The sequence below is a fragment of the Puma concolor genome, chromosome A2, assembly GCF_028749965.1.
Source record: "Puma concolor isolate L17-30 chromosome A2, mPumCon1.1.hap2, whole genome shotgun sequence".
NCBI lineage: Eukaryota > Metazoa > Chordata > Mammalia > Carnivora > Felidae > Puma > Puma concolor.
In genome coordinates, this window is record NC_141668.1 from 39893028 (window position 1) to 39908044 (window position 15017).

Consider the following 15017-nt stretch of genomic DNA (forward strand, 5'->3'; position numbering starts at 1 on the left):
GGGAAGTATACTTATTTATTATACTTTGTTGTGTGAGAAGGAGAGTATTAGAGAAAGGGAGAGAGAGAGAGAAAGAGAGAGAGAGAGAGAGCGAGCAGGGAGATTGGATCAAAGAAAATGCAGCCGCAATTTAATCACTGTTCATTATTACGTATCTCCTAAACTGCCAACATTGGGATGAAGCTGAAGATTTTGTTTAATAGTGATATATACAATGAGATTTTTTTTCCTGACACTTGTGGCAGCTGTGAGGTATTTCATTGGAATTTTCCCTTGCTTTAGCAAACACATAGTTTTAAACCTTTCATTGTTTTTATTGTTAGCTTTATTAGTTAATGAGATATCTCTTCTGATTTTTTCATGTGAAAGAATAATCTATAAAATTTTAATTTTTTTGCTCATAGTTGGTAGACATGATTCTTGATTTAACCAGTTTAGGTATAGATTCAGGCTGGTGTGTGTGTGTGTGTGTGTGTGTGTGTGTGCATTAAAGCCCATAATAAATTTGAATCAAATTCTCATATCAAAGTATAATAAGTAAAACCTTTTAGAGCAAGAATAAAACATGATATTTTGAGTATTGTTATTCTGTGAAAGTATAGATTGAAACTGGGACTCTTACTAGGTAACCTAATTAACACATACTTGTGAAAGCAGTGATATATAACCAGTATGTAATCCAGTAGAATATAAGTCTCTTAAGTGGTGGGAAATATGTCCTGTTCACTTCTGTTTTTCCAGTGACGAATAGCCATACAGTAAATATTTATAGAGGGTAACCAAAGAAATTACAGTTTAACAAATAGACTAAGGAATTATAATTTTAAACTTATGCTTGCTGATATGTAATTTTGCTTAAAAACCTTTTATCTAATTAAAATAAAATTTTAAGAATTAAAACAAGTATCAAAAGATAGATAGAGGCACCATAAATGGATTTCATTTCTTTCTAGGCAAAATTGTCAGCACATGACTGGCAGCATATTGTTGATTACCTTTGCTAACAAAGACACATTTTGCTCTGCATTGTTTTCATACATCACTTGTATTCAACGGGGCATGCTTATCTTCAGAAGATTTGAATTTTATTACATAGTATAAATTATAAAGCATATAATTATTTTAAAATCATTCTTGTAAATGGTTGCCTGGGTGGCTCAGTCAACTGAGCATCCGGCTTACGATTTCAGCTCAGGTCAAGATCCCAGGGTCATGGGATTGAGCCCCGCATTGGGCTCTGTGCTGGGCCTGAAGCCTGCTTGAGATTCTCTCTTTCTCTTTCTCTTCTTTTGCCCCTACCCTGCTTGTGCACATGTGCTGTCTCTCAAATCAAATTTAAAAAATTTTTAAATATTTTTGTGAAAAAGTGTTTTTCTCCATACAAGGTGAGAAGATCCGTTGACATTCACAGAGGTATAAACTTTAGAGTTTTGTTATAGGTAAAGTTTGCCATCGCATCCATATAGTATCACCAAAGTGTAAGTTACATGCTTTGAGTATTCTGACTAGTGCTTAATTTTATGTGAGGCTTAGAAGGAAATGCCGTTCTTGTTATTGAAGCAAATGTCTTTTTACTCTCATTGGCAATTTAGATTAAATTTAAAGAAGTAAAAAGGATCATGATTTTCTTTGAGCATCTGTATTTATTTGGCTGTAACAAAAATACTTCATTTCATTGTCCACTGTTAGGTAACTATTCAGAGTGCTTATTTGCTACAATTTTTCTAAGAAAAATGTAGCTTGAAATGCATTTTAAGCTTTCTGCTATGTTTGTTATAGTTCTTCGGGCAGATAGGTTTAAAAGAAACATACAAGATACCTGAGCAAGTTCTTGCTGACCTATGCAATACCTGCCTCCTAATAGGTCATATTTCAGCTCCTATATTTTTGACAAATAGCCTGGCTCTAAAAAGCTCTGTCCATGGTGCTGAAACATCTCATGATGTATGAGCATGCCTTCCTGATAAATTCTAATGTCAGCCTCTGTCTGATAGTGATTCATCAGAATGTAAAATTTGTGTTTGGGAAACACATTGAATTAGCAAGTTTTATATTTTCGATGTGTTAAAATTAACACAGTTTGTCCTTTTGTTTTAAAGAGTTCATAACAATTACCTTCCACTTTGTCAAAAACAGCAGGATTTAATTAGAAACTGTCAAGGCTATCATAAAAGCAAATGTCTGCATTAACAAATAAATTGATATGGCTACGGGCTGGAAATGTTCACAGACCAGTGACATGTTGATAACATGCAGCAAGCTATTGTAAGAAAAGTTAAACACTTCATTATGAACAGGCAAAGCAGCAATTAACATGGAAGCCTTATTGCTTTGTAGAGGTAAGCGATTTGCCTATAAAAAGTATGGCTTATTATCTTAGAAGGTTTTTATTGTTTCAGGATATTTTTTTGTACACAAATGCATTTATTTTTTAGGACTGTGGGTCTTTGTTTGGAAATATGACTTAAAACCCTGAAAGACTTTGGTTGTTTTCTCCAAGTGAAATCTTTATATTTCCTATTTTAGATCTTTAAATGATTAGTAATGTTTTTGGAACTTCAGTGATTTTTTTAAGCTGTGTTTTTTAGGTGTCTTAAATATAGTCATAGAGAACTAAATCTTTTCCCTTTACTCTAAATTAGTCTTTGAAGCTTTTTCTGTTTATTATCAAAACTATCCTCTTAAATTTTGTTACACTCTGGAATTATCTGATTTATGTCACTTTTGTATGGTGGTGAACAAAATAAAAGGGAGAATTTTATAAAATTGAACCTGATAAGCATACTCTACCAAATATCTAATATGTTTAAAGTAAAATTTTAAAATCCTACTCTTGGAATATCCTAGTCTTCTAAAATTCTAAAACTTATGGTCATCCTGGGGAAAGAACCCTTCACTCTGATCATAGCAGATTTCAAGTCAGCACCAACCAGGTAAGTTGCTATGCAAGTATATAAACCTCCCTCTTTTGGGTTCTTGTACAACGTGTTTGGTTGTTAGATTTGAAACACAGCAAATTATTATATCATTTTCTTCTTACTGCAGTGAAGCACATTAAATATTCAGAATCAGAGATTTGAAAATTAGACCTAAATCCTAAGTCCTGCCAAAATTTGGCAATATTTTCTGCAAAGCAAGCAGCTTACAGTTGAGGTACTACTAATTATTAAAATAAAATTTTCAGTTCCTCAGATATTGGATTTACAGTATGTGAACTTAACAATTAAATCCACTCCAAAAGTTGCTTGTTAAGAAAGTATTTAAGTGATTGCATGATATCCCTGAGGATTTGTTTCTGTCAATAAAGTGTTAAATAGAGTGTTGTTGTTGTTGTTGTTGCTGTTGTTGTTGTTGTTGTTGTTATTGCCTTTCAATACAGATAAAATGTCCTAAATTCATTCTTGTACATTACAAATATGTAATTACAGAACCCAATAAAAGTGTCTTAGCATTCCAAATTTCATTATAGAAAAACACTTTTAAAAAATGCTGTCATTTAAATGACACTTGATCAGATGACATTTCCCAGAAATTATTCTTTATTTAGAAACAAAAACAAGACAAAAGCAATTGATTTTAATCCAAAATGTATTTTTTTTCTTATAAAAGAGACCCACATACTCACTGTGTCTACTCTACAGAATTTGTCCATTTTATTACACCACGTGTCAATTCAAGTTATCTAGTCACTGCAAAAACTCGTGGCTAATATGTGTAATACAACACAGGAGGAGGTATTGCTCAGTTCAACTACTCTTATATACTTAAAAAAAATACAGAAATGTTTTTGTCCACTTTAACTGTAGTCCAGACATAAAAGTTACATGAAAGTTCTAGAAAATGGAATTATTTTATTTGGTTGCCACAGTACCCTTTGAAGCCAGGTAATTAAAATGCTGAACTTGTACATATTTCCCTTGGTCAGGAGCAGCATTGGTGAAGCTTAAACTTCTTTCTAGAAAGTAATATTTCTCTGCTTTTGTCTTTTTTCAAGCATAGGTGCAGTCTTAAGATTTTCTTTGAAGTAGGTTTACTTAGTTGTTTTTAGGACATATTTGTTGGCACACCTATAACAGTTGCTTTCACTTCCAGTGCTGTACTTTTTTCTTTGCCTGCTTCCCAGAGGTTGATTAGAGGAGGATAAAGCTCACTGAATGCAAAGGTTGGTTTCTGTAAGTAATTCCTCACATAGCTATGTCCACCATCACAGTTCATGTCTTGGGAGAGGCAACTGAAAAGATATATCACACCAATAATCCCCAGAAAGCCTCCAAGGCAGGCCATAAATGTGGTGGTGTTACTCTTTTCATATTCTTTTTGATCAGGGTCCAAACCTTTTGTGGTGACATTTACACATTGTTTTCTGGTTTTTTGATAGATGGTGGGGATATCAATACAAATTTTATACTCAGTTGATGGGTTCAGATGAGTAAGATTATATACCTTGACATCAGATGGTATTCGAGCACTTTGGGCAGCATGAGCATTTTCAGTCTTGACAAAGGCTGTCCACTTAACACTGGATTTGAGAATTTTAGAACTTGCTTTCCAAGACACCAGAACTGAATTGGCCTGAACATCTTTTATTTTAATATTTAAGGATTCATTGTTATCCTGGGGAAAAGAACCATCCACTTTGATCATAACAGACTTCAAGTCAGCACCAACAAGGTTAGTTGCTATACAAGTATATAAACCCCCTTCTGTTGGGGTTATGTCATTTATATCTAGTGTGCCTTCAGAATGGACATAGAACTTGTCTTTCAGAGTATTAGGTAAGAGTTTTTGACCAGAAGGTGTTATCCAGTAGATTTCAGGCTGTGGCTCTGCAGTAGCTCTACAATGCAAGGAAACATAGCTCCCAGTGTCTAAATCCAGATTAGAAGGAAAGCTCTCAGGAGCTATAAGAGGGAGACATATTTCCATCATTTCTCTGAAATGCACCTGCCGAACATTTTGTCCTTGGAATTCAGGTGGGTCCACACAAAACAGTGAGTCTGGCTCCATAAATCGAATGTTGGTTTTGTTCATATTAATCCAGCGGATGACACAATCACACCTGATAGGATTGCTGTGTATGCTGATCTCCTTGAGGTTTGGCAGAGACTCAATTGTACCATGGTACAGGGCACTAAGGGCATTGCTGTTAAGCATGAGTGATTCCAGCTTGGGTAGTCTGAAAAATGCATTTGGGTGAATGTAAGACAACCTGGGGTTGTTTGTAGCTTCTATTTTTCTTAAATCTGGCAGGTTATCCACTGCAAGACTGTCGATGGAAATCAGCTCAGGCATATTATTTATTCCCAACTCTTTTAAGTGTAGCATATTGCTGAAATCACCCCTCCGTATTCTATTAATGGGATTTTTATTTAGATCCAGGAATTTGAGGTTTATAGCTTTTTGGAGAGCAACATGGGGCACTTTAATAAGCCTGTTGTCGTAAAAAGAGATGCTTTCTAAGTTTTCAAGTCCAACCAAGGCATTATCTGGTATTTCCGTGAGGTTTATACCAGCTATAACCAGGCTGCGAAGATTGATAAGCGGCTTAAAGTTCATGTCTTTGATTCTGATGATTGGATTTTCCCCAATCATCAGAATCTCCAGATTGGGAAGAGCATCAAACCACTTACTGTTGATCATCTGCAATCTATTTGAGTTGAGATGAAGTCGAAGAAGATTATGTAGGCCAATAAAGGCTCCGGGTGAAATTGTAGAAAGCAAGTTGTGATTAATATAGAGTTCTTGTAAGTTGCTCAGTCCAGACAGACATTTTTCAGGCAAGTCAGTTAGTTTGTTTTCCTCTAAATACACAGAAAGAAGCTGAGGCATCTTTTTTACATTAATATTGGTGACTGAGGATAAATTGTTTTGAGATAAGTCCAGGCCAGTAAGGTTTACTGGAAAGTCTATGGAGTATTCAATTTTTGCAATATTGTTAGTCTGTAGGAGCAGAATCTGTGTGTCAGCAGGCAATCTGGCTGGGAAACTCGAAAGACCTAAATCATTACAATCCACTGTAGATGCTTCCATATAAATGGATCTGGGTGTAAACCAAGGCCTGATTTCACATGTACATAATTGTGGGCAATCCGCTTTTTTATCTACAGCTTGTACTAGTGTAGTGATAGCGAGGCCAAGTAGCACATGAATTCGGAGTGGCATGTCCTTCATCTTAGCTTTCTTCTTCAGAAATTTAATGGGCCCTTAAGGATTCCACAGTCACTGCGAGTAAGTTCAGTAAGAGCTGATTGATAAGGAAAATAGGTGCATTTGTCAAATGATGAATGCCATAAAACCACAAAGTTTTTCTTCATGGAAATAAGTGCTGGTGTCACAATTGTCTTGTCCAGAGATGTCATGCATATTGGAAAACAGACCACTATCTCCTCTATGATAGAACACTGATACACTTTCTGAAGATGGAGGATGTATAGATGGTCACAGGAAATTGAGCAATTCATTTATTTAGGAGTGTGATATTCACATCCCATGCTTGTTCAGTACTTGCGGGAATAGCAGCATGATGCTGACTATAATAAAATAGAACATAAAAGAAAAAAGAGAAGATCAATTAGTCCAAAGGAAAAAAAGATACCATAATTAATACCCATAAAATACCATGATTGATTAACTAATTATGATTATCTTACATATAATTTTTTTTTAGTTTACAATTAACTCAATATGTTTTGATGACTTTGTCCTTGTTATGACTATCCTTGGCCCAGACATTGGACAGGCTGAGAAATCGAGTCTTTAGAAGGCTGAAGTTATATTAAACACAGTGAATATGCTTCTAGAATTTTTCTGTTACTTCCCATCTTTACTTGTTTATACATGGGAATTTTGTTTATTATATTTGTCATTCTCTTTCATAATTAGTTACAGGGAAAAAGAAGAGCCTTTCAAAGATGATGGCTTGCTTTTTTCTCTTAGAAGAGCAAAATTAAATGGTTACAAATAAATAATACTGTTCAATTACAATTAAATGAGTTAGCCTGTGGTTCCTCGGGTTCCCAAGAGATAAAATTTAGAAACAAATTATGAAATGAACTAGAAGTAGTGGGATTTAGCCAGATTTCCCATTGACATTCATGTTTCTCTCCATAGTCTCCTTTGTATAAACTGACTTGAATTTTTCAGTATTTGGAAGCGATTAAGTCTAATTTGCCATGGATGTACCTGTAGATTGTCATTCTTTACTGACATTCAGATTAACGTTTGACTGTTTTCTTTTTCCCTGAAAGTAACTTACATCCCATTAGTCACTAAAAATGAAAAAGTAACTTTATTACATGAGGAAAACAGGCACTTAGATATTCCATCTTTTAAGTGGATACTTATGTCTTTATCGCATAAAAATAAGCAATCCAAAATTAGGTTGTAGTTTTGATATGTGCTGTGTTTTAAAATACCACACTGCTTTTAGATGTATACTCCATCAGTTGGACTGTGGGTGAACTCTTCCTGCAACTAGAGCATGCCTGCACTCCTCATTCTGGGGCTTTTTGCCTCCCAGCAATAGTGGTCTGCTGAATGATGATTTTGTAAATACTGTTATTTCTTTCATCTCTGCCCAGTATTGACATTCATATTGGCATGTTGACTTGCTCTAAGATGGGTGTTTCTATGAGAGAGATAAATATATTTGGAAATGCAGTCTCTACAGAGAGAAACATGTTTTTAAGTTAAAAAAATTGATTTTTAAAATTATAAACAATTTACAGTTAACAGTCATACCTAATTTTCCTCTTATCCTTTAGGAGATGTGACTTTTATTTTAAGAGTTTAATCTCTACCCCCACCATTGGTCTCAAACTCATAACACTAAGCTCAAGAGTTGCATGCTCTATTGACTGAGCCAGCCAAGGGCCCCGAGATGTGATTTTATCTAAAAACTGAATCGCGAAGTGCGGATAAGTGCTAAGTTGCCTTGAATTAAAAGTGTCTTTTTCTTTTTTCATTACTTCATCTGTTAGCTAATCTAAAATTCCACTTTTTAAGGAAAAGTTATTTTTTTATTTTTAGTTGATGTATAGTTAACATGTTATATTCATTTCAGGTGTACAACATGTACAACAGGTGATTCAAGAGTTATGTACATAACAAAATGTTCACCACAATAAGTGTAGTTATCATCTGTTGCCATAGTAGTTATTGCAGTATTATTGACTATATTCCTTACGCTGTACTATTCATCTCTGCAACTTATATATTTTATAACTGGAAGTTCTTACTTCTTAATCCCTTTCACTTATTTCACCCATTGCCCCACTCCCTTCCCCTTTGGCAATCACTGGTTTATTGCCTTTATCTATGAGTCTGTTTGTTTTGTTTTTGTTGTTGTTGTTGTTCATTTATTTTGTTTTTCAGATTCCACATACAAGTGAAATCATATAATTACTTGTCTTTATGTAGCTTACTTCACTTAGCTTAATACCTTCTAGGTCCATTCATATTGTTTGCAAATGGCAAGATTATTTTTTTGTGTGTGTGGCTGAGTCCTTTTTTGTTGTTGTTTTGCTTTAAACTGGACCTTTTGGCTATTATTCCTAATCTATTTCAAGTAGACTCTGAGTCCCTTGAGGAGAGAATCTAATATACCTCCTTCTTCACTGAAGATTCCTGATAAATCATTGACCCATAGGACCCTCCACAATCTGGGATTTCTCTTCTCTTTCTCTGTGTTTCTCATCATCTTATGCCATTCTGCATGCAGCCTTCCCTCTGTCAATAGAGCTCTGGGTACCTCATCTTCTCTCTGCCTGGAATGCCTGTTTCTTTGTTTTAGTTACTCTTGCTGTTTGGTCAGTCCTCAGTTCAAGCATCACCTCTCTGTGAAACCTTCCATATAACCCCTCCCCTCCAGCTGTACCTTACTGCCCTCCACAGTCATTCCATGGTCCCAGCACACACCTCTATCAGAATATTTACTTGATTCTCGGCCTCACCAGGTAGTCATCTCCTTGAGAGCTTAAGGCCTGCCTGACTTTCTATTCCCAGTTCCTGAGCATGGTGATTAGAATGTAGTAGATTTTCCAGAAATGTTTTGAATGAATGTATAAATGAATTATATTAATAAATGTATATATTCATCTTCTCTACATATAATTTAAGCATTTCCATCTGTTTAATTTACCAGTTTCAATATTCAGCTGCTTTAACATGCATAAATCTATTATACAGAATACATGTTGACTATATTACTAAATTTCAAAGATTAAATTTGAGTATAATCCAAAGGAACATTAGACTTTAAAGAAAAGTCAATCTAATATATCTATAGTTTTTTCCTTAATTTATTCAGTCAATTAATGAGCACCTTCTGTGTTCCAGTTATTGGGGTAATAGCTAGAGGGTGATAAAATGACCTGGACATGTTCTCTTCCCTTCTGAAGGTTCTAGTCTGGAAGGGGAAGCACAAGTAGACAGATGGTTATAATTCATTGTAGAGCTGATATGGGAGCACATGGGAAGGGTACCTGAACACAACTAAAATTGAAATCTGCCTCTTTCTTCCCCAAATGAAGAAAAAAACCTAGGTACAAAGTACAAATACATTTCTGCATGTTCCCATAAATCATTCAGTTGAGAACTAAGAAAGCATCACTTCTGCCAATTAATCACTTAAATTGACTTTCTCCAGCAGAGAGGCCTATATCCTTATGTTAACTAGAGGGTTAAAAATATTTAAGATGAACTCTTCTTTTGAGGGATGTTAACCTAATAATGCCACTTTTTATTTTGAAATTACCCTCTGTTTTCTTAAATTTATATCTTTGTTTAATTGGAAACTCTTTTCTGACCTCATTTCATTATATACGTAGCCATATGCCAGAAACAACCACATTTGAACTAGATTTGTTCTGGAAGTTTTGGAAAGGAGAGTTCTTATAGTAGTGAACAAGTTCAAATTTTATTTCTCCCGATCTGTAGGAAGAAATTGTCAGTATGAGAAGCACAATAGAAGATGTGGAAATTTTTCCTTTCTTCATTGTAATATTGATTTTTTTTCTTATGTCTTTGGAAATGATTATGATGCTTTCACTAATGGACTGTTTGGCATAGATTGTTTGCAGGATAATAAGGTAGTAATAATATCTTATATCTTAGTGCTTCATGGTTTTCAAAGCCTTTTCTTATTCATTGTTTATTTTGTTAATAATGACCTTGTGAGAGGGGTGCCTGTGTGGCTCAGTCGGTTAAGCATCTGACTTCAGCTGAGGTTATGATCTCACGGTTCATGAGTTCAAGCCCTGCATCAGGCTCTGTGCTGATAGCTTGGAGCCTGGAGCCACCTTCAGATTCTGTGTCTCCCTCTCTCTCTCTCCTCCCCTTCCCCACTCATGCTCTGTCTCTGTCTCTGTCTCTCTCTCTTAAGAATAAACATTAAAAACAAAATAATGACCTTGTGAGTTTGGCTGGCAAGTAAATCCCATTTTCCATTTTTTATGTAAAGGTATGTGAGACCCATCAGCCAGAGATCACACAGTTAATAAATGATGGGGTGACATTAGAAGCCAGGTTTTGCCTTCAGGTTCAGCAGTTCTGTCTAGTAATCCACACTGCATTCATGTGTAGAGATGAGATGAAATAATTTTAACAAAAGGGTACTGTAGTGATTTTGTTTCTCAGCAGGGCTGTCACTACTTTGGTCTTCAGCTTTTCAGTTAGAAAATTAATTTCATCAATCTACTAATAGTAACTAGTGTGAGATTCACACTAACCATACTTGCAAAGGATGAAACAAAATGCCGGTACATTACAATGAGAAATGTGACTGTCAGGAGAATACAGATGTCTGAAGCTGCTGGCCAATGCTGTTACTTTATTAAAAAAATATACTTGGAAGTACAAATTATGTATCTGCAATTTGTGAATGTAGAATAAGAGGCAGGTAAGTCAGGTTAGAGTTCTTAATTACCACAGCCATTGTAAATGATAATCTGACGTTACTGCTTTAGTAAAGATTGTATTATCACAGGAACCAGACCTCTTGAGTCTCATGGCCCTTGGAATGATCTCAGCCCCGAAACCTCTGTGCTGGGAAACTTTTCCTGGATTCTTTCTTGGTCCCTTCTCTGTGTTTTAATCATTTGTTTGCATTTCTTTTTTTCCCCTTACTGAACATAAAAGTGTTAGACATTAGATTATTAGATTACCCTCTTATTAGATGGAGATGACTGGATTATTATTTCCTTACTAGATTATGAGATTATATTATTAGGGTCTGGGTTCCACTTACTTTTGTGGTTATATTATTAGTGCATTTGATTGGTTGAGTAGTACCTAGCCTTGTACCTCCAGGGTAGGAGTAATTAAACAAATGTGTGCAAAATAATGACTCACAAATGTGTCTTTCTATAATTTGTATTGTATGATAGCATATGGAATAGTGATGAAAATGACTTTTTTTCTTCCTAAGTAACTGCCAATAAGTAACACAGAACAAAATAAAGAGAAACAGATACACCCCCAGAGTTTTACAGAATTTTTTTCTTATTGTCTGATGGTTAAAAAGGAGACATATCACAATTGTACAACAAAGTATCCACTGGCAAAACAGAAAATGGTTCACTTTATAGGCAACAATTTAAAAACATAGCTGTTCTAGGGGCGCCTGGGTGGCGCAGTCGGTTAAGCGTCCGACTTCAGCCAGGTCACGATCTCGCAGTCCGTGAGTTCGAGCCCCGCGTCAGGCTCTGGGCTGATGGCTCAGAGCCTGGAGCCTGTTTCCGATTCTGTGTCTCCCTCTCTCTCTGCCCCTCCCCCGTTCATGCTCTGTCTCTCTCTGTCTCAAAAATAAATAAACATTAAAAAAAAATTAAAAAAAAAAAAAAATAAAAACATAGCTGTTCTTTAAAGCCACATTTTAGCTTTACCACTGAGACCATGGTTACTGCTGTTGGCCATGTCGGGATTTTGGCTGAATAATTATAATGGCAGTATTGATTTAAGTAGAGATTTTTGTTTTTTATATGCATCTGTATAAAAATTTTTAAAAATATTAAGCTAATTATATCACTAAAAAATTGACCAACTTAATCCCATGTTCATTCTTTGAGAATTTTAATGCCATAAACCCTCTTACTTTTATTTTCTCTCTTCCCTGTCTTTCCCTCTCCTCTGTTTCCTTTTTGAATACATTGAAAAAATAATAAACTCTGAAAAATTATTTTCAAGCTTAGAAAACTTGCATTACATAATTATTGGTGTACTTACATAATTTCCCATATCAAGATACCAGGAATTTTTTCTTCTAAAATAAGAGCAGGAAAATTGTACTTCAAGAAATCAATATTTCAACTTGAGTTTTAATGGTTTTAGGGCTGTTGCTTGCTCTGGAACCTAGCACAGGCACTGGAACATAAGTCTTCAATAAATATTTATAATGTGGATGGGCGGTTGTAAACAGATAACATGTAGGTAAACTATCTTACTTTTCTTCCTTAAAATAGAGTAAATAAGCCATATACAAACTATTGTTATGAACAGTATATGCATTGCCATTAAATGATTCCCATTTTTTATGGTGAACATTCGTATATATGGTCATATTCTTAGGAGGTAAGGACTAACTCATAATTCGCTATTTTATTTCCAGTTGTTTTTTAAAGGTAAAACTATTTTAGAAGGTCATTTTTGTATCTTCTTTCAGTTTTAAAGTCAACTGAATCTTTTATATATTAAAGCAAAATAAATTATAATTGAATATTATAAAAGTTCAGCAGATAATGTTAATGAAATGTCACCAGGAATGAAAACTGACATCTCAAGGAAATGTATTATATAAAGGCTCTTTTAAATGATTTGAATGAATGAGTCCTACAAGTTCAATGTCAGCCCTCATTAGAGATTATCATTTATCTACTCTTTCATTTATGCTTCCATTCCATCTTTCCATAAATATTTGCTGAGGGCCTGCTGTATCGGTCATATGCTTTCATTTGTAATCTGATTTCATAAAATTTGTAAAAATTGAAACATAAAAAATTATTTTTCATTGACAGAGTGTAATTTGACAGTTAAGTCTTTTTTGTGTGTGTAGGTGGAGTTGGTTCAGAAGACCTTTTTAAAAAAAAATTAAAGCATTTTAAGATGGGGAATTTTATTAAAATTATTTTCTTAAGTTTATTTATTTTGAAAGAGAGAGAGGGAGAGAGAGAGAATCCCAGGCAGGCTCTGCACTGACAGCGTGGCTCAATCTCACCAACTGTGAGATCATGACCTGAACTGAAATCAAGAGTCAGACATTTGGGGCGCCTGGGTGGCGCAGTCGGTTAAGCGTCCGACTTCAGCCAGGTCACGATCTCGCGGTCTGTGGGTTCGAGCCCCGTGTCGGGCTCTGGGCTGATGGCTCAGAGCCTGGAGCCTGTTTCCGATTCTGTGTCTCCCTCTCTCTCTGCCCCTCCCCCGTTCATGCTCTGTCTCTCTCTGTCCTAAAAATAAATAAACGTTGAAAAAAAAGATTAAAAAAAAAAAAAAAAGAGTCAGACACTTAACCAACTGAGACACACAGGTGCCCCAAGATGTGGAATTTTCATTCAACATATGTCCTTTGTGCTTTTTCAATTTTTCTTCACAGTATATTTCATTTTTCTTATTGGCTCCCCATGTAGATTTTGCCTGAGGAAGAGTCAAAGTCCTAAAACATTTTATGTCTCAAATTATACATACAATATATGTATAATTCTACTCTGGCTGGCAGCATGAAACTTTACAGTCCAGGATATTAATTAAGAGAAAGAAGTTTTAGGGCTTCCCAAATATTAGAATATTTTTAATACCTGTGGATACTCATTATAACTTGAGATTTCTTTAATCTAAAAATAGAAATTGTTTCTAGACATACTTTTATATGGAAACTTTTAGGGCAAAAGCTACTTTTTTCTTGGTAAAAAAGTTCGTTATTCCTTAGCTTCATCTGTTTTTCATCTCTTAAGAAACATTATTGAACAACTGCTTTTTGGCAGGCACTGTTGTAACACTGGAGAGTCAGCAATAAATCAGATGCAGTATCTCTTCACCAAATTCTCAGTTATCCAAGGTGTAAATGGTTAGGGATGGTGCACAATAGAGTTGACACAATAAAAGTATATGCACTGTTCTCTGATATATATAGGAGGGGATGCTCCATTCTATCCATCCAACAGAAGCAATCTGAATGTTCTGTGTTGTTTTATGCTGCTTATCTAAAAAGTCAGCTTAAGTATACCGAGGAAACACGGGGAAGAAGATTTAAAATCCACTATCTTTCAGATGAATTTTTACAATGCTAAAGCTTAAGAACAAAGTGCGCTTGTTTCCTGTAACTCATTATGTATATTATAAAGACTACAGAGCCTGAAGAAGAGAAACATTTGGATATTTAAGTTCAGAGATTTGTGAAGATAGGAAGTTGCCATGGCTACATTAAAGCCCAGTTTTTCCTTTTCTTCTATAGCAAATTGCTAGCTAAGTTCATTTGTATAAAGAACTTAAATTCTATTTTCCCATTATCTGGTTTTATGCCTTTGTTGTAAGGCTCAGTCTTTCTTCAGTTCTAATTGAAGGTTCCATATCCCAAAGGTATTGCTGAATTATACTAAATGCATTCCTATAAAAGGGTATTCATTTTGCCTTGAGAAATATTTATTTTCCAGTTTTTCAAAACTAATTGTTTGAATTGCGGGTCAACTCTCAGGAAGTAGATAATGGTAACTATTTAGAACAGTTTAATGAATGTTATCTTATAGTATTCGTCTGTTGACAAAAAATTGATATAGAGAAGCAAGTTTGCTTTGTGATATGAAACATGGGTCAGGTTTACTAGATGATTTTGTAATTGTGGACAGGATACCTTATTTTCCTGTGCCTCAAGTCATGGATCATTAAAATTTAGAAATCAGCTATATGACAGTTAAGGTTCCTTCCCATTGTAAATGTATTTATTACTCTGTAAACATGAAAGGGTTTTAAAAAGATATCTAAAAAATGGTTGTGGGTAAAGTGACTTATTCAATTTTAACCTCTGTATT

The 15017-nt window shown here is 34.9% G+C and overlaps 2 protein-coding genes across 2 annotated transcripts in view; one reads left to right on the plus strand and one right to left on the minus strand.

Annotated features, from left to right (window-relative positions):
• IMMP2L (inner mitochondrial membrane peptidase subunit 2) overlaps positions 1–15017 on the plus strand; it is a 905116-nt gene that overhangs the window by 438347 nt on the left and 451752 nt on the right. The gene's annotated exons all lie outside the window — the stretch shown is intronic.
• LRRN3 (leucine rich repeat neuronal 3) overlaps positions 3522–15017 on the minus strand; it is a 38466-nt gene continuing 26970 nt past the window's right edge. Inside the window, exon 2 of the mRNA XM_025929544.2 lies at positions 3522–6530. Coding sequence (XP_025785329.1) covers positions 4045–6171 — 2127 coding nt within the window. The 5' untranslated portion in view covers positions 6172–6530 and the 3' untranslated portion in view covers positions 3522–4044. The remainder of the gene's footprint in view (positions 6531–15017) is intronic.